The 20,297-nt window shown below is 47.1% G+C and overlaps 2 protein-coding genes across 3 annotated transcripts in view; one reads left to right on the top strand and one right to left on the bottom strand.

The window, feature by feature from the left end:
• The window catches only part of LOC135826553 (peptidyl-prolyl cis-trans isomerase FKBP8-like), a 13,781-nt gene extending 12,502 nt beyond the window's left edge, over nucleotides 1–1,279 (bottom strand). Inside the window, exon 1 of the mRNA XM_065339163.1 lies at nucleotides 911–1,279. Within this exon, the coding sequence (XP_065195235.1) occupies nucleotides 911–1,195 (285 nt within the window). The 5' untranslated portion in view covers nucleotides 1,196–1,279. The remainder of the gene's footprint in view (nucleotides 1–910) is intronic.
• Nucleotides 1,280–5,398: 4,119 nt separating this feature from the next.
• LOC135826871 (protocadherin Fat 4-like) overlaps nucleotides 5,399–20,297 on the top strand; it is an 81,730-nt gene continuing 66,831 nt past the window's right edge. Inside the window, exons 1-12 of one of the 2 annotated variants that reach the window (XM_065339478.1) lie at nucleotides 5,399–5,836; nucleotides 7,225–7,296; nucleotides 7,992–8,134; nucleotides 8,697–8,756; nucleotides 9,391–9,483; nucleotides 10,024–10,116; nucleotides 10,498–10,605; nucleotides 14,847–14,981; nucleotides 17,052–17,133; nucleotides 17,891–18,009; nucleotides 18,684–18,863; nucleotides 20,083–20,226. In XM_065339478.1, the coding sequence (XP_065195550.1) occupies nucleotides 5,752–5,836; nucleotides 7,225–7,296; nucleotides 7,992–8,134; nucleotides 8,697–8,756; nucleotides 9,391–9,483; nucleotides 10,024–10,116; nucleotides 10,498–10,605; nucleotides 14,847–14,981; nucleotides 17,052–17,133; nucleotides 17,891–18,009; nucleotides 18,684–18,863; nucleotides 20,083–20,226 (1,314 nt within the window). In that variant the 5' untranslated portion in view covers nucleotides 5,399–5,751. The remainder of the gene's footprint in view (nucleotides 5,837–7,224; nucleotides 7,297–7,991; nucleotides 8,135–8,696; nucleotides 8,757–9,390; nucleotides 9,484–10,023; nucleotides 10,117–10,497; nucleotides 10,606–14,846; nucleotides 14,982–17,051; nucleotides 17,134–17,890; nucleotides 18,010–18,683; nucleotides 18,864–20,082; nucleotides 20,227–20,297) is intronic. The other variant, XM_065339477.1, reaches the window with a different exon arrangement.

Raw genomic sequence — 20,297 nt, 5'->3', positions numbered from 1 at the left:
CTAGGTCTTAAGTCGCTGAATGTCTCGGTAGCCTGTCAGTTTTGCACCCTGTTATCGCACTTTCTGACTGCTTGTTAGGGAGGTTTAGTTCCCACGTAGCGGAAACGCGTACGTGGGTGATACACGTAAAGTGGATGAAGGGCATCCTTGTTGCAATGTTGTGTTTAGTCACACAGAACAAACAAAAGCATGAAGCGAAAGGTCCAAACCTGGTCAAAGACGAAGCTACCCGGGCCTAAGAAGCTCATCGAATATTTTGATTTCGTGCTTCGGAAATTTCTTCAGCTGAGCACCCTCACAGCTCGCATAATGGGCTCCATTCTGATTTTCACCCACGTTCTGGCGGAACGTGGGTGAGACGGTATGTCGTGAAACAGAAAACGTCTGTACGTGGGTGACTGAGTATCACGTGGTACACACACGTAAAGAACCCATGGATTACGTGGGACTAAACCTCCCTATTAGAGAGGTTCCACACTACGTAAAGTTGAGCAACTTTACGTTAGTGGGCGGGGAAAACCCGTGAATTCGCGAGTTTGCACTCCACTTACGGAAAGTTGTCTACGTAGAGTACGTAGATAGGGCTCTGATAACGTAGCTGGTCCGTAAGTGGATTGGGGTATACATTTATGACTCTCTCGCCAGGTCGATCTGGTCGTACACTGCCGCGTTCGGAGTTGCCAAGGGCAGCTACGTGATTTGAAGACTCCGTATGGCGGGACACAGATGCGCATGCAGTTTACGTATGACTTTCCGTAGATCGACTACGTTTTTTACTAACGTAATTACGTTATGCGGAACCTCTCTATTATCTTACATTCGTGGATAGTTGCTTCATAACTCATTTCCATGTGTTTTCTTCTTCTATTTTAAATTGAAATTTGAATTTGAATTTCCAAATTCAACTCACCTTTTTCTTCAAGGCTCCACTTCCCAGCACATCCAGCCAGTCTCCCTCATCGTCTGCATCCTCATCCTCATTTTTCTCCACGGGTGGTTCTTGAGCAGCGGGTTCTTCGGCATCAGCGATAGCAGCAGGAGCGGCCGAATTGCCGGAATCAACTGGGAATTTATCTCCCAGAACTTCAGTGATTTCCTGTCGCTGGGCCTCCTCGACAGCTTCAGTGTCGGCGGATGGTTTCTTAATATTGGATAGATAATCAACCTCTTCTTGACTCATACTGACTTGATCCATGGTGAGACAGTAGCTGGGTGGTCTCAGCCAAACAAACGAAATGGCTGGTCAGAAGCTAGCAAAGACTGCAGACTGGAAAGAAAAGCAGTTTGAATCGAAACTCAAAAATTTCTCGAGGTTGGTGACGCAATCATTTTTAGGCCTCGGCACGCGGCAGCGCCGCGACTGCACCATGCGCTGCCACGTGCATACGGATTGTACCAAGAGTCCATAACATGGACTCTTGATTGTACTCAAAGTAGTTTGTCAAACTCAAAGTCAAAGCGATCAGCTCTGCCGAGCACGAAACGAATGCCTTGCTCATCCTTTGTAGACAGGCAGTGCCACTCAGCTCAGTGGTCGTTGTGGGACGGTAAGGTCCTGGCCTGAGCGGATAATGCCGGCATTATATTCTGCATTATAAGACTATCCGAGCATCAGAGCATTATACTAATATTCATAGGAACAAGACGAGCAGTATGTGATGTTTGAGGCTTTGAGCGGCATAACGAGTTTCATAGTGGCATTGCCGGAAAATCTCAGGTTTTGGCAACAATCGGCTAAAGCCATGAGGTGCAACGCCGTACATGTACTGTATGTATTGTACCGGAACATGACTTTGTGATTGTGATTGTGACTTTGTGATTGTGATTGTGGTTGTGACTTTGTGATTGTGTAGACACGTAACACCTTTTAATCTAATGCTACATTTACCCGACCACAGTCATAATGCCATTGGCATTGCTACATAAAGTCTTTATGTAGCAATGTAGTCAGGTAAATGTACTTGTGATGTACATGTACAATCAAGAGTACATAACCCCCCCGATTCCGCTCGACCAAGACCCTATGCAGAGCTGGATCAGGCGTTGCACACTCTGGGGGGTTATGTACTCTTGGTACAATGTAGCATGCCAAACGTTGCATGCAACTGACTGTTTCACAAAATACGTAACGATGATTTACGAGGAGTTTTTTTTTCGAATCATGTAGAGCCATGCTAGCATGCTAGGGTCCAGCGGATTCTGCCGGCAGAAAAATTGGCAGAATTCGGTACTTTTTCTGGTAAGTTTCATACATGTTTGATATGTGGATACAGAAATGGAGCAGAATTCGAGGAATTGCCCGCCATAAGGTTTGTATGGTTCTGCCAATTTCACTGCTTTTCGAGCAGAATCTGCCACCTTTTCGAGCAGAATCCGCCGGTCTCTAGGTTTTTTTGTATTTTGTATTTGATTATATTTAAGGATTTCCCAAAGGCTTTGGGCCTGTCGAGGGGATCTCCTGCAAGAAGAATGAAATGACAACTTTATGTAGAGGGAGCAGTTAATCGAGGATAGGCTAAGGAAATAGATCGAGGCATACAAAATCTGGTAATTAAGGAGTTGGTATACCGTCAGTGTAATGAATATATCGGCGAAAATGCTGATAGAGAGAATGCTTGAATTCGGGGAGGCTGGTTATAGAGGTAAGAGAAGGCGGTAGGCAATTCCATAGCATTGCAGCTTTGTTGGAAAAGAGGGAAGAAAAACGCACACCGCGTGATAATTGATGTTAAGTTTGTTTGGTCTTCTTGAACTTGAAGACAGTGAAAGGTGAGAATGTTGGAGGTGTTCTGGAGATATTATGGATAAGTTTAAATAGAGTAACAAGAGCTGATACTTGTCTCCGAAAGTGCAAGGACTCTAATTCACAAAGGGCATTTAACTGGGATTTCGTTTCGCATCTATCTACATTGACTTTTTACGTAGCAAATACTTCCTAGCTACTCTGGCTTGTAAAATATTAAAACGCTCCAGCTCAGCTTTGGTGATGGCATAGGACCAGGCCGAGGTGGCGTGTTCCAGGGCGGGTCTGACAAAACCTTTATATAGAAGTAGAAAGGCTGTGGGGCAAGATGCCGTCCCATGAAGCATAGCAGATTAACACGACGTTGGAAGGTTTTCAGGATGGTCTGAAGGTGGACGGTGTTGGACTGGTCAGGTGTTAAATACACTCCAAGATGCTTCGCAGCTTCAACGATGGTGATAGGTTGGGAAGAGAGCTGGATAGGTGGTCGTTACTGTAGTTACGGATCTGAGTCGTTTTGGCTGATGAGAACTCTCCACCGACGTTGCTGGCCCATAGTTGGCAGGCAGAAAGGTCGCTCTCTAGACGAGATTGGTTCCACTGCAGGGAATTCTTGTTATCATGTACAAACAGGAGGGTGACATCGTCAGCAAATAGGTATGGGGTGCAGTAGGTGATTGATGAGGGCAGGGAATTAACGAAATTAATAATAAGAAGACGGTTGGAGCAAGATGCGATCCCTGCGGGACTCCACAGGTGAGGACCTTGGCCTCGGAATATTATCCTTCCTACCTTACAGACAGCTTCCGCTCAGATAAGAAGCTTCGGAGCCAGTCGACTGCTGGCCTATCAGCAATTCCTTCAAATGCATTTAGCAATGCTTGATGATCCACACGGTTCTGGCCATAGCATCTCTTGTGATACTGAAGTAAACGCTGACCCCTTGATAAAATTGGACCGGGATGAAGGAGCGGCTATCTATACATGTACATGTAAATCATGTACAATCATGTAGACCGCGAAAGAATAATATTATGACTTGAACTCGCCACGTGCAGCTGTTTCTGTATCTATGTACATTGTACGTGTGCAGTGGTCGCTGTATAATCCGGCCCCATTTGTGCTACGGAAATTCTGTGAGATTAGGAACGGTTGTGGACTGACTCATCTGGTTTACTACTGCAGTGTGCATGCAGAGGACATTTTGGTTCCTGAAAATGATATTGGTTTATTCAGGGTCCCTTTATAACCCGATACCTTTTGTGCTTCAGAAATTCTGCGAGGTTAGGGAAGGTGCTGGATCGACACATCTGGTGTACTACTTCAGTGTGAATCATGAAGAAGGCATTTTGGTGACTGAACATTCTGCTTGATAAATATGGTGGTAAAGACACACCTGGCAATATGGCGGTAAACACACGCCTGCCCACACACGCTCTCTAAGCTGCAAAGTTCTGGCGTGTGTTTACCGCCATATTGCCAGGTGTGGCTTTACCACCATATTTATCCACCATAAGTACAGCTGCAGTGGTGTCTTCAACTTCATTCTCCCGAACATTCTGCTGGTTTATAAAGTGCTGGATACCAAGAGGGTTGACTGTACCGGCAAGTCTGCTGCCTAGCTGTTACTCTGGAACTGGCGGCCGACACACGCCGTACACCACACACTGAGCCTCTCTCATCTAGCTGCTAACCGTGTGCTGTAGTGTGGCAGACAGAAACATACAAGTCATGTATATCGGATTGTACACGGACACGTAATACTAGATATCAGGTCTATGCTGGTACACTGTACAGATACTGGAATATTACTAGCTGACTATTATGTTATAAGCAAGCAAGATTTCACCACCATTTGACAGGCACGACATTTTAGGTACCTTGATTTCGGTACCTTATCGCGAGTCTGTCGACTTGGCTCCCACAGTCGTGAACGAACTACCGTAGTTGCAAGCCCAGGCATGACAACACAACAGCCTGGCACCGAGCGCAGACGAGCTGTTTACGCCAATTACGGTAGCAATGATCTGGCACTGGATCGAGTAGGGACTGGTGACTTGACAGTTCGCGAGATGTCGACAGCCACCACCTTCGGACAAGACTCAAGAGCCTATCAGGCAGGCAACGCGACGGCACGTGAGTCGAATCAGAATGGATACTATCATTATCACTGTTCAAAGCATGTTGCACGAGCATCACATAGGCACAGAACAGGGTAGCAGAGCCAGTATTGGCAGTAGAGCTAGAGCCGAGGGTCATGCAGCTGCATGTATCCTGGCCTTTGCAGCCCAACATGTCAGGCATACACATCTCTACGGAGCCAATCCACACACGCCTTCTGCGTGGTCAGGCGAGGACTAGACTGTAGGAGTGGCCTAGCTGCCATCAACATTCCCCATCATCTCCTGCATGCAGGACGAACTGTGATCTGGGCACAACTAGAACCTACTCTTCCAGGCCGGGTTTGCCTGTGGCTTATGTCATGCGTGCGAGGCTATGCGCTAGGGGTCATACCATTTTAGCTTCCCTGCAGGGCGCTATACATGGCCGCGAGACATCCGTGCCACACTTAGTGAGTTACATGGAGCAGAATTTCTGCACATCAGCGCGTTTTAGTAGCATATATGAGCACCGCCTCTGTACGGCAAAGTACTGCGTGCACCGATCCTGCCATGGTTCAGCGCCGCAGACCGTCACTAGATCAATGAAGTGGTGCAGTGACGCCCGTTCTTTCTTTTCTCCAGTTTCAGAAGAGAGTTTTACAGTCCTCAGTTCGACCACACTGTTGGAGAATAACTGGGTTCATTCGAACTAATTATTAGTCGTATTTTCATCGCCACCATTCCCCGTTCCTTCTGAAGCCTACGCCAGCCAGCTGAGGTGTGTGCGTAGGGTTTGCCAGTCTGAGCTCGTCCGGACGCTCCCTCCTCGCGAGGTAGATTTCCAAGAGAGAGATCAAGGCCAAATCCCGCCTTCTCGCCGCTGCGAAGGCGAGGTGGCTGCTCGCAATGGGCCGTGCGATATTGCACGCGCTGAGTGAGCGACTGCTCGCTGTTGTTGGTCTACTCGCGCTACTAACGTTACAAGGCACAGGTAGGAGTTTAGAAAGCCCTCGGTGATACCACCATGACCAGGTCTATGCATCAATCGCCATTAAGGTTATACTTACAACCTCAGGGCAAAGCCCTGAGGTTTTGTCGTGTAAGCTGCCATTCGCTAAGCAATATCCTAGTCAATATAGGATAACTCAGTCTTCTCATGAGATAGGTATACGTAGGCGGCTGAGGAGAGTCTAGCGTAGTGCGTTAGATGAACACGGGTACATGCAGGTCTGCCCGTGTATTATTGGCCTTTTCGCACATGCAATGCAATTCACGAGGGATACACTCACTTTGTGGAATAATGAACGGACACATCCAGCACTGTGTGCAGTGCTGGACGGCTGCAGTGTGGGCACACCAATCCAGGCATAGCACAACGCTCCATCTCAGCGCACTTCCAGGGCATTCTGCACGACAATCCATTCCCCTCATTCTACCTGCATTTAACGCTCGCACTCGTCCTCCGGACCTAACCATCATATCCGATCACAGCTTGGTCACTCAGACGCTACAATGCACGCAACTTCCAGGACAGCCAGAATCATGCGAATGATGCTCTCAATGTTTCCAGCATTGCCATTGACAATGCACGGTTCTACGCTTTCAATATAACATACCTGTACATGAACATGCTTGCAGACATTCATGAGCGGCTTGATCCTTGGTAACGGATACTAGCTCGTTCAGGCACGCTATACCGTATCTCTGAGAACGGATTACACAGATTATCTAGCTGTGACTGAATTTCTCCAAGGGAACATTGCGATGCTCGCGACTTTTAAAGAGAACAGAACAGAGCCAGCAAAACAGAACACTAGGTGTAATACGAGGAATCGCTGTCAGGAATCTAAGAACATGCACACGTACATGTACGGGTAGTAATTGCCAGCATTACACAAGACGCCCGGATGCTAAATTACTGTATCGTAAACACGTGAGACGTAGAGCTGGAACGAATTTTTCACCTTGTTTTAAAAGGAGCGGCATTCATCAGCGTGGGGTAGCGTGGGGTTATTATAGACGCCACCATTTTAAAGTGTGTACGTACAAAGATAGCTGCTCACTAGCGTTGTGGTTATGTATGCGATGTTTACATGTGGAAACCACATACACATTGCGCGTGTGCGTGTGTATGTGTGTTTGCGCGAGTCTATTTCTGTCCGTAATGGAGTGTCATGGATAGTGGCCCCATGTGAAACCCGACCACTGCAGCATTGCATACATGTACGTGTACGTGTACCTGAGACCCGGCCCTGGATTTCATCTGACACCATTATGTATGACTGTGTGTGTGTGTGTGTGTGTGTGTGTGTGTGTGTGTGTGTGTGTGTGTGTGTGTGTGTGTGTGTGTGTGTGTGTGTGTTGGAAACGTCCCTGTAGAATGCGCACGGCCGGTGTTCACCCAGAAGTTCTACTCGAAAGTCATCGACGAAGGTGCAGGTACACCCATAGGTAAGCGTTACGGTATGGGCGTTCTCGACCAACCTACACTTGTACATGGTGTGCATCCGGTGTGCTTTCACACTACATTTTTTGTATTGTTTTTTTTTTATTTTATTTTACTTTGGCATTCCCAACAGACCCTAAGGTCTTCTTACAGGGTGCCCAAGATGAATCAATGTGTTAATTAAGTTCCTGGCGAAAAGAATTGGGGATATGATTAGTGCGAAGGGATTCGGGAAGGGCAAAAGTGGGCAGCACCAAGGAACGAAACATGTACCATTGCTCTTGTTCTATTTACTGAATTTGGGTTGTCTTTTGGCTTTGGTTCTGCTTTATGGTTTCATATCAACCTCCGTGTACCTGGTAACATTATACTGCAGCTATTACTGTTTCTATGAAGCAAAGTCTGCATGTGTATGCTACTGGTTACGGAAGGGTATATTGCTCGCATGAAACTGAATGCTTCAGAATGCCGCAAACTGTCTAAAACGTCATGAGGTGGGGGGGGGGGGGGTGACTGTGCGTGAAATCAATCTTCTACTTCTAGCGTTGTGTGCTGGCGTAGCGTGAATTTGGCACGCCGAGGTTTGAGTAATTGGGTGACAGTTGAATTCGCCTCGGCTTATCAACACCGTCGACATTGCTACACGCATCTCTCAATTCGTAAACCGGTGACGTGTAAGTCTTCTTTTTCACCTGTGCAGGGACCTCTGTGGCAACCGTACACGCAACAGATGATGACCCTGGTGATGTCCTCACATATGGGCTCAGTCCTGCTGCATTCGACGGTTTCGATATTAATACAGCAACTGGTTTGATCACAACAAAGAAGTTGTTTGATGCTGAGGTGAGTGATAAGTTCATCACCCATCATACACAGCGATTGCCTTGTTCATCTAACTCTTGGTCCCTCTGGCCTAGTGTACTGGCTGCACTTGGCTTTTCATTCTCTTCAGCTTGTACCGCTTGTCCTGCTTCCCCTCGTCTTGTTCAGTCATCGATCAACACCGCCCCTAGCTGACTCCTTCCACTCCCCCCCCCCCTTCTCCCTGTTCGGTTCCAAAACTTTCCCCAACCTCCACGATCTTCAAACCTACGTGCACTGTCAATCTGTTTCCCGTTCACCCCCCCCCCCCATTTGCTTTTTCCATTTCAACGCCAATGGCAACATTCTACAGCCATTGTTCTTCCCCCAGATGTTCTTGCAATTGCCGGTAGCTTTTCTGCTATGGATAGCCATAACCACCTCTATCATGCAGTATTCTGTTCTCGAGGTTCGTGGCTTCTCGTAAAAAAAAATAGAGTGTACTGGGTAACTCGGAGCGGAGGGCATGTTCTCAAGTCCATACTAGGGTTACGCCTTTTGCCATTGCTGTGTGTGCTTGAACGGTTCTCGCTTTTCTCTCCAGATCAAAACCTCGTACCCATTTCAGGCGACTGTTCATGACAGCACGGATACATCGTTCAAGGTGAGAGCGCGGGACGAGCAGCGTACATGGTCAATCCTGTCAGTGACCGGCGGTCGGGAAGAGCGGTGGAATATCGCATCTTCCCAGTCGTGTTCAATTGCTTGTGTGCTGAACTGAACTTGGATTATATTATCAGAGTTGAACGTCAAATTCAACGTATAAGGGAAGATGAGATTATGTAGATGAGTAAGAGAAAAAAGGTGGACCACAAGTTCTGCATTAGAGTTCATCACCTAGACCAAATCCCGAAGAGGTACAATAGTTATAGTCTTACCGTCCCGTCACCGACCTCAGCCAGCATCCCGAGGAGAGTTGGGAGAATTCCGGGATTGACTGGACACATGTTCATGGACCGACGGACCGACGTGCATACCTGGATCAAGCGGAATCCTGTCATATCAGGACAGTTTCACCAAGGCTGTCCGGTTGAGACAAGTTTTCTTATACTTCTTACTCTTTAAATAATATAGGGAGCAACGCACAATTCCTTTTTACTCTTATACTTATCATATACGTCAGTGTGGATAAATACACGCGTGCTGCGGACCAAATACCCGTACTAAGTAAGAGCAATCTATTCACATTTCCCGTTGATTGTCATGACAGCTGATTGTCTCTGTCTCCCGGTCTGCAGGACACGGCCCAGATCTTTGTCTACGTCGACAACGTGAACGAAGTTGGTCCCACGTTCATCGGCATCCCGTACCAAAGCCCTAATATCTCTGAGGTAACTGGAGGGAACACAAGTACATGTAGGATCAAGGATTGTTACATTGTATTTCTAGTGAAATTTCAATTTGACTGGAAATAAGATGTCTAATTAGTCTGGATAAGAAGACCGCTAACCTTGTAACGGGGACCACGTTTGAAAGTCCCCTTGAGCAGTCGCCTTTGTCATGCATCACCACACAGTAACACGTATAGATATGGGGGCTGATAATATTCGGATGGAGAGGGAGAACTAGCCGAGCCACTAAGGATAATCCTGCAAGGCTGGATCAAGGCTTTCTATGCACCGATCCCTATAATAATTGTGTTCATTAGTTTGAGGGAAAGGTGGAAACGTAGAAAAGTCTGAAGAAACAAGTGACCGCCACCAGCAGGACTCGAACCAGGGACCCTTGCTCACAGCCATGTCAACCAGCGATGCTCTACCACCATTATACATGTACATATTATGTATGCATGATGACTTCTTTCATCAAGCATAATCATACATGTCTGCATAACCATGATAACTGTATCTGTGTTTCTTGTGTTCTCTCAGCTGAGTCCAGTAGATACACACGTGATCACTGTAGCAGCGACTGACCTTGACCATGGTGACCAAGTACAGTATTCCCTATTCGCTACACCAGGGGTGAGCACCCCACCCATTTTACTGCCCGTCCCGTTGCTGTGTTGCGTGTTCGAACCAGTGTCCATGTCCCTGTTTGAGCCTACTAGTATACAGAATTTACCGGCCTTTATGGCGAACTTCATTCGCTTATAACCAGCATTATCTTGTAGGCGAGCTTGTAAGCCAAGTGTATGTCAGTAAAAATGTGCTTCTCGTATGGCGTGAGTGCTTTTCTGTTCTACAGAACTGCAATGTAGTTCTCCTGCACATTTCGTTTTCGTTATATATCAGCAGTCAACCTTGCCCAGTGCGTGAGGAAGCTAGGTTTAAAGTGTGATCTTTCGTGTTCCATGTTCTTATATCTTGACCACGCACACTTGCTTGATTCACGTGTGTATGCAGTCTAGCAAGTTCAAGATGGGATCGAACTCAGGGATGATCACCACAGCGCCAGGCGCGGTGTTCAACTACAGCATTCAGACGTCGTACAGACTCACCGTCATTGCCAAGGTACATTGTACGTGTAGTCTTGAAACCTTCTGAGTTCTCTCCATGGCATTGAAATGAGAACATCACCAGCCTTCAAGTGGTGAAGCCACTAACCTTTACTGTGAGCAGTATGTAGAACGGTGGATGAAAATGCAGCGTCAGCCTTTACTGCTGTCATGGCCAAAGAAATCCGGACTCCATTAGTGGCGCGCTCAAATGCCCAGAGAGTTGTGTGTTGTGCTAGGGCTGCATAGCCACGGCACTAATATTAATTATTCACAAGGACAGAATTCTCTGGCCAGGACGGTAGTAGTTGTAGCTTTTGCTTTTTATCTTTGAAAAACGGAGAAGTCTGTAGCTCTCGGGTGGAGCGCCGTGACTTTTCCTCCTGCTATGGCATATGCGCGCAAGGCTTCAGGTAGCCGGGCGCTGTACCCGGCAACCATCTGTTGCCACCACCACCACCACTGTGTCACTAATCAGTCAAAGCCATGCATGTACGAGTAGATCAGGGAGTCGTGCACAAACTAGTTTGGGTAGGTCTACGACTCCCTGATGATAGTGATGTAGATCTACTGTTACTGTTAGTGTTACTACAATACTACAGTTACTTGATATGACTATAACCAAGAGTAGATAAACAAGAGTGTGCAACTCCGGATCTCTTCTGCACAATCTGCAGATACCCCCGCCCACGGCGGAATTTTTTGTTGACGTCACCTTTTTTCAGGGAAACGCGGACTTTGCCGCAGAGCAGTGTGAGAGCACGTGCTGGGTACCGACCTTGTAGTGTAAAGCCCCGCTATAGTGCACGAGGGAAACCTCTCCAAAAGGCTCGCAGCGCGTGCGTCGTCGAAAAGATTACGTCAACAAAAAATTCCGCCGTGGGCCAACCCATCCGCGAGTTGCACACTCTTGTTTATCTACTCTTGCTATAACTTTTTATATGTATAAGTCTGTAGAACTACCGTGTAGTGTACTAGTATAGTAGCTGATGAAGCCATCATGGCAACGACTAAAGACGAGTAGAGTTCACCTGGTTCAAAGGTCACCGTAACTTGTCTTGGAGCTCCTACACTACATAAAATGTTGTAGGCTACACTACTATTGTAGCCTAGTGTAGGAGCTCCAAAACACGTTACGGTGACCTTTGAACCAGGTGAACTCTACTCGTCTTTAGTCGTTGCCATGATGGCGTCACTACTTAGTCTACAGTCATTCTACATGGACTCTGCCAACCGGGTTATAGTTGTAAGCCGCTGTGACTGTGCGTCCTCGCCTTGTAACATTTTATTTTTATTTTTTTATTTTTTACTATTATTCACAAACCCAACTCGTAAAATAAATAATTATGTGGACAAAAACAAACAGCTACTGAGCAGGGGCTGCACTGGGCAGCAGTGATGGTGAGGTACCAGGGGCTCCACCGACCAAAGGTCTCGGCTTCAATGCCACAAGCACGCACCAGGAAAAAGAAACAGAAATGTAAAGGAAAGCTAGATCTAGCTATGGGGAAGTAGAATAGAAGGTAAAAGTACCGGTAGGTGTTTAGAAAAATAAAAACAAGATGAAAAGAGATTGTTTATTATCAGTGTTTGGACTGATATACAATGTACATGTCAACTTCATCAACCAAAACTTATGAACTTTTTTAATAGATCTGAAACGAAACTCCCACAAAGAAGTGTAAAGAAAACAAGCTAAAAAACAGAAAAATAATAAGGCACCCATTTTGATAATCCAGGGGATGGCCCACGCCTGGTAAAAGAATAAGCAGAGAAAAGAAAAGAATCATAACAAGTTTTTCCATGTATGCAAAACACAGCTGAGCACTCTGAGCAAGGCCAGGTACGCGGATTAGCGGGTCCGGCAAGCGACGAGCTCGAAAAATTACAGGGAATCTGTTGCCCAGTACCAGTTGCTGTCTCTCAGGTGTCGGTAGACCTTTGTCTTGAATGACTGAAAACGTGTTTTGTGTGGGCGCTGCGACAGCAGCCTGTCAGGAAGGGAGTTCCATGCGCCAATACAGCAGTACGGGAACGACCGCTTCACGACGGATGGAGCTGAGACAGGGAGTGTGTCTGACAGTTGATAGGCGTGGCTGGTGGCATTATTGTGCTGGTTCCTGGTTCTGGGGTTGGCTGGAGAAACGCGATGCGGTGGCAATACAGCAAGTAGCTGAGGAGGACCAGTAATGAAATGCAATTTGTACATGCACGAGAGAGCAGCAACAGTCCGGCGGACAGCCAGACTGGGGAGAATTGCACCAGGGCCAATGATGCGCAGTGCGCGGCGTTGAACATTATCCAGACGTTGGATGTGGCTGGCTGGCGCGCCCATCCACACAAGCGGGGCATACTCCATCAGGGGCCTCACGAATGCCTTGTAGACAGTCGTTTGGCCAGCTGGCGTTAGAATGTGGGCCGCTCGTCGGAGAAAGCCGAGGCGCGGCTGGGCGCGGATGGTCACGGTCCTGAGGTGCCTAGCGAGGGACAATTTGGAGTCAAATCGAACACCAAGCAGTGATATGCTGGTTTCCTCCGGTACAGGGGTACCACCAAACAGGATTTGGGGCAGGTCTAGGTCAACATGCAGTCATTCCACATGTAGAGGTCTACTATGTAGATCTACATCCACCTACAAGGCTACATGTAAGTCCTTCCTACACTACATTTGTAGGCTACAGTACAAATCTGCATGACCATGACGACGCAAGGCAGGCGATCTCTCAACACTGTACTAGTTTTTACTTCGAAGCTTGACATACATGACTGTACTCGTAACTTTACTCTCAACCTACGAGTAGATTCTTCATGTGGCTTGATTACAGTGTAGTGGAAGCGCGTTTATTCTGTGGTCCCTCCCCACACTCACAGTCGAGCCAAGGTTGGGTGATCAACATTTCCCTTCGTTTTCTTGGGAATAAGTCGAAGCCAACATTGTAGCACATATCGAGTAGCGAGAGTCCGTTTTACAGTTCGCTGCTAACGGCAGCATGGTAAGAAAAGAAAGAACGGGTAGACGAAGTCGCTGAAAACTCGGACAGCGGAGGATATCGACGAACTAAGATATTCCGCAGCGCACAGACTGCATCAAGACCGCCAGGCAAGGAGTTTGTTATTTTCAACCATGCTGCCTGTTCTGGTACTTCACTTCAGTGTGAGGTGATTTCCGTCACCATGTTTCTGCAAAGTACAGGAGTTCTCCGGAACGACGCTGGGACCATACGCTCATGCCAGAAAGAATACTAAGTATTCATTATCGGAATGGAGAGGAAATTATTCTTGTTTGCTATGATGATGCGCACGCCACAGGCGCAGTGGTAGCGACTTAGGCGACCATATCAATTATCACTCCCTTAGTATTAACTCCCATAGATCCACAGGCTTTGACTAGTCGTGATAAATCTATCATTGCCTTCGCACTAGGTCAAACAAGGAAATAAAGACGTCGTGAAAGACCTCGGCTTCACCTCGATCTTTTACTCGACTTCAATATGTCCTTCGACGCTGGGACCATACGCTCATGCCAGAAAGAATACTAAGTATTCATTATCGGAATGGAGAGGAAATTATTCTTGTTTGCTATGATGATGCGCACGCCACAGGCGCAGTGGTAGCGACTTAGGCGACCATATCAATTATCACTCCCTTAGTATTAACTCCCATAGATCCACAGGCATTGACTAGTCGTGATAAATCTATCATTGCCTTCGCACTAGGTCAAACAAGGAAATAAAGACGTCGTGAGAGACCTCGGCTTCACCTCGATCTTTTACTCGGCTTCAATATGTCCTATAATGACCTCGTACTCAGTCAATATTACTGTCGTAGACATGGAAATCCGGTCGCACATCTAGCTGCCCCAACGCGCTGGCCATTTAGCCGTGGGTAAGCCGTACAGACATGCATGGCCTTCAGGCTCGTGCGCCGTTGCCCTTCAAGGGGGGGGGGGGTTCCAGGTGGCCTCCCCGGGAAAATTTCAAAAAATGAAGCAAAATCCTGCATTTTGAGCGAAAAGGGGGGGGGGGTCCCGGCACCCAGGAACCCATACGGGGCACGCACCTGGCATTGGGCGCTGCAGCGCTCTGGCCTGGCCACATCGGATCAAGCACTGTTCCGTGTTTTGTACGCGCTGGCCCCGGTAAATCGACTGGATTTCCAGGTCCACGGCAGTAGATACCTCATGTGTATGCTTATGCTGTTTGCACACAGTCATGTATTTAGTGTGTGCATTGTGGTCTGCTCCTGTGTACAATGCAGGATACCCCAGGTGATGGTTCACCGCAGTTCAGTTCCAACACCACACTGACTGTGTTTATCTACGATGAGGACACGCTACTACCTGCGTTCTCACAGCCTACCTACACCGAGTCCATCTCTGAGAGCCTCAATGTGGTAAGGGGCCATCGATATGACATGTTTCTTGTTCGCAGACATGTGACGAGTTTTTGCAACCAACTCCCCCCCCCCCCCCCCCGGCCCTCCCCCCCCCCCCCCCCCCCACCACCACCAAAGCCGGACCAACACGGTCATGACAATTTGAAGACCGTCCATCATTTCAAATTTGAGTTTAATGCAGATACAGTCGACCTACCCTTATAACGATAACCTCTATAACGATATTACCCTTATAACGATATTTTTCTGCCAAACCAAATCACTCCATTGACTTGTGTATACAATGCCTTACCTCTATAACAATATTGCTATAACGATATTACCCCTATAACGATATAAAATGGGCTGACCAATCGACATTTTCCATTTTATAACAATATCTAGCAGCGAATATGTAGAGCCTACTATCCAGGTAGGGCAAGCTTCACTTGATAAGTCGTTGGGACATGACGAAATGCAATGGGGCACCAGTGGGCACCTTGCTGTGCACATAATGTGCATGTATGTCACTTTTTATGCTATGAAGAGTGTAAAAAATGAAAAAAATCCATGCATTATGACATATGTATAAGAAATGAACCAGTTACCCCTATAACAATATTACCCTTATAACAATATTTCTTGGTGTGACGCAAATATCGTTATAAGGGTAGGTCGACTGTATAGTCAACTTTGCGTACAACGACACTCGGCGGGGCATCAGAGAAGTGTCCTTATTCGCGAAGTCTCATTATTACTTCCTCCGTTAACAAAAACTTCGTGATGGAATTTTGAGGGGCTGATTTGGGCACAAACTGCCGTGAAATGAGTCGCAATCACTTTCTTGGCCTTCCCTGGCATGCCATGACAGAGATACGATGAAAGGAAAGCGACCTTTCACAACAAGCCGAGCCGAGTCGATGGTTGCGCTGTGGAAACATAGGTGATGACAGTCATGGCGAGCGAAACTGAAATACCACTTCTCCGAGGGTATATCGCGCTGCTTGGCCTCTCTACCACTTTAGCACTGAGTAAGTTGGAGAGTGATAGAGAGCGATAAAACGGAGCAGCGAGCCCACACGATGAGCGAGTGAACAAGGAGCTGCTCCGATCGCACGGCTCAATGAAAATAATTCTGAACTCAAGTTCTTGTTCAACCTGCGCAAAGCCCAGATTCGAATGCTGATGACCATGCATTCCTTCAGAAGTCTGCAGTCCGATACGAGTCTCGTGGCTAAAGAAAGTCGATTGGACTTGCTAGCCGCTGCCGTTCAGTGCTGTTATCCATTAGAGAAAATGGAATCAGTTTGGCTGTGCCTTTACTCCTCGTTTCGCGGAGTTCTGGAGAGCGAAGATGAAACCAAGGAGTCGTAAAATATTTTTCACGACTCCCTGGTGGAAACGAGTAATCGCCATCGCGGCGGATCACGCACCTTGAAAGCCAACTTACTTGAACGACGGCGACATCAAGGTCAGGGGAGTGTGATCAAAGAAGCCGAGGCAAGGCTGAAACGACCTGAACAACGACTCGAGAGAGATGACGACTCGCGTACAGCAGATGACGACTCGCGTGCAGCAGATGACGACAGCGACGCAGGTCAAAAATGAATCGAGCGAAAGCGACGCAAACTGAACTCTCTGCTCATTCCGCCAACAGTTTCTCTTGTGAAGACGCTGTACATAGGCTGAATCACCTTCGTCCAGTGATTTGCAGTCGATACAAACTGTTCTTGATCTGTTCTAAGCGTTTTCACATCGGTCAAAATCCATCACGAAGTTTTTGTTAACGGAGGAAGTATGTTTTACAGTTGGATGGAACTTTGCTCTGGGCATGGAAATTCTGTCGTTATTCGCGAATTGTCGTTATATCTGCAGTCGTGTTTTTAGTGAAGTTGGCTGTACATCTGAAGTTCAAGTATGCCATCGTTTATTGCTCGTGAATTTCCTTATCAAGACCTCCTTCAGTGATGTCACGGACCTAATACACCCACGCACAATCGTTCTTATTGCACATCGCGAATATGGTGAAAGTTGCCTACACAGGAGCCATTGAGTCTGTTTTTATGTGTGAATGTTTGCCATGTGCAGAATGATCTTGTCCTGACGTTGACTGCAAATGATCAAGACTTGGTGGCCAAGAATCCACTCCGGTTTGGATTGGACACTGCAAGTACGTATGAATCCAGGCGTAGTTAGCGCATTCTGTCCTGGTGTTTGAGTGTTTCTTCTGCTTCTATCGCCGCTCCCAACTCTGTGTGTGTACACGCGTTCGCATGTGCGTATATATCTGCTATAGATTATGTGTGTGTTTGTGTGTGTGTGTGTGTGTGTGAAAAATGGAAAAATGAAAAAATGAAAAATAGGGATTCACTGGGCAGAAAAAGCCACTTCAATCAGCTGTGTGGTGGATACCAGGCTAAAATTAGTGGCGGTCAATTCATCAGCCTTGCAAGCTGTTGAATGGTGTAATCCCAGCACAAGTTGCTATGTCTAACATAGCTGTTAGCTATCATCGCTTGGCAGGTCTGAGGTGAGGTGAGGTGTGTGTCTGTGTGCGTGTGCGTGCATGTGTGTATGGGTGTGTGTGTGTGTGTGATTGCGTGTGTGTGGGTGTTTGTGTACCTGTTTGTCCGGCCGTCTAACTGGGTACATTATTGTCTTCTGTGTCTTTCTTGCCCTACCCGTCTTTATCCCTGGTTGCCAGGATAGACATTCAGTTCTTCTGAGAGAAAATTTCGCCAGGCACGGGCGGTCTCACATTCATATGTGTTGTGTGGTGCAAGCCTCTAACTAAGGACCACCTGCCACTGAAGACTGCTTTCTCTGGGCCCAAGTGGTGGATCGTTAGTCACAGGTTTTAATGTACTTAAATACATTCCTGGCAAGCACATGTCTTGCATTCATCTCTGCGTGCATCTTCTTCACAGGCACTCCACCGGCCGTACAGAAGTATTTCGATGTTGGACCCGTGTCTGGTCAGGTCACACTCAAGGCTGCGCTGGACTACGAGGATGTAACTCAGCGTACACAGCAGTTCCGCGTCTTCGTAAGTTGAAATCCTTATTCTCACAATAGCCAGTGGCCATAAGAGATAAGTTCGCAGCGTCAGTGTTTCCTTCATCGAAAATCTTGAAATCACACTGAAATGGTTTGCCACCCATTGCATAATTATGCTATTGTAACTTGTATATTCTCAGCACTCAAAGCACATACTTGTTGTTACGTAAGTAGTTATCATTCGTTCATTGTCTCACAAGGAGAAGAAGAAGACAAGGCAGTGCGAGTATGCGCACTGCTATCCATGCATTCCTACGGTGTACTATTTATGTGTATACAAATTACGTGTCATAAAGTAGCCATGCTACACTATAGTCAGAGATATGTGCCAGCGCAGAGGGAAGACTGCTGGGGTTTGCTTTCGGAGTATGTCTGACAATTATGCAGACATGTTTTGGCGTGCGATGTACTGGTGTGGATGCCGTGGTTCATGACTGCTATCTGTTCAGTTCGCTATCATCAGTGCATGGGAACTATACTGTACATGTGTTGTGTGTGTGTGTGTGTGTGTGTGTGTGTGTGTGTATGTGTGTGTGTGTGTGTGTGTGTGTGTGTGTGTGTGTGTGTGTGTGTGTGCGTTTTGCCTGTGGGTTTCTGTGTGTGTATGTGTGTGTGTGTGTGTGTGTGTCGGTTTGCCTGTCTGTCTGCGTATGCATACATCAGGCTGAGCAAATCTCCGGTCGCAACAAGGACATAAAGGTCTATTCCACGGTTATCGTCACGGTTACTGATGCCAACGACAACGAGCCAAAGTTTGAAAAGAACGACTACAACGAGACGGTGAACGAGCAGGCCCCAATCGGCCATGTCGTACTGAAGCTGTCTGCCACCGACGCAGATGCGGTACGTGTCACAACAGGCCGTGCAGCCTCTAGTAATGCTGTGCCCAGCTCAATATGTCTTGACTAAAATAACACTGCTAGCCCTGAAACATAATAGTCCCCACATTCACACACACACACACATATACACACACACACACACACACACACACACACACACACACACACACACACACACACACACACACACGCGGAAAGCACTGCGATGTCGGATTCTCCCATGGGAAGTAAAGAAGCTGGTTTCCAAAAACAGCGTCTGGGTGCGGGAGAGTAAAATCACTACCAATAGCTCTCCTGGCATGTATACCAGCATGACCAGCACCATCCTCATGTTGCAGGGGCATCGGAAAGTATTTTATAGTGGTACGGTAAGCCATCCGAAGTACAATATACTCGTGGGGGGGGGGGGGTGGAGTGGGGGCAGAGCGGAAAATTTTGGAAATTTAGAGCCCAAACCAGTGCATTTTATTGATTCACAGGGTACTTGTGGCAAATAGTGGTACGGTCAATACCGTAGTGACCGTAGCGTGCCCGATGCCCCTGTGTTGCCTGATGATTGCGTGAGCATGAAACCTTTTAAAGTAGCGACTAACTATCCTTGATTGCCCTTGTTCTTCTCTGCATTCTCGACTAAAACGCAATTACCTAGTTCATCAAAATGTACCCTGGTTTTTGCATGCAAGCGATTCAAGGAAGGGCATACCGTGCCTCGCTGGAAGTGAAGCATAGCCCTTATACTAGTAGCAGGCAGTGCTCTGAAGATGATGCTGCCAAGATCTGTGTGCCCACAGCTGCTGCTGCTGCTGCCTACATTTCGCAAATGGAGCACACTACTTAGAAGAATTATATACAGTCAGCTTTGCGAATAACAACATGAGATAGAACAACAACTTCCAAACGAGCCTCTAGATCCAAAAAGGGGGCTTATGTCATTTAGGAGCATTTGAGTTGTCTATAGTGTCATGACATTTCTGTACCCCAGCAGCTCGCTCTGTAAAATTTCGGATCTAGATGCTCAAATAGCAATGCTATGTTCAGACCATGTTAAAACTTGACCGTATGCTTTAACCTAGCGAATAACGGCAGCTCGTGAATAGCAAACACTTTTCCCCTTGGTCGATCGAGGGTCGCTTCCCTCAAGGCAGGCTGTAAGTGAAGAGGTCTTTGTCATGGCTTTGCAACAAGTTTACCATGTTGGTGTTTGTGTTCTCATCCTGCAGTACCCATACAATCAGTTCAACTTTTCCTTAGTCAGAGGGTCAGGCAGCAGTGTGGCTAAAAGCAACGACTTCCTAGTGGTCGGTGATGAGCTGCAAGTCGCAAGGACACTGGACTTTGAGACCACTGCTCTCTATAGTCTGGTGGTGAGTGATGCTGGATAGCAGTGGGATGTGATATTAGTGAGATTTGTATGCTTGCTTGTGTGGATTCGCAT

This window comes from Sycon ciliatum, chromosome 10 (assembly GCF_964019385.1).
Source record: "Sycon ciliatum chromosome 10, ocSycCili1.1, whole genome shotgun sequence".
Classification (NCBI taxonomy): Eukaryota; Metazoa; Porifera; class Calcarea; order Leucosolenida; family Sycettidae; genus Sycon; species Sycon ciliatum.
Note: the sequence above shows the minus strand (reverse complement) of the source record. Positions and strands in the feature narration are given on the sequence as shown.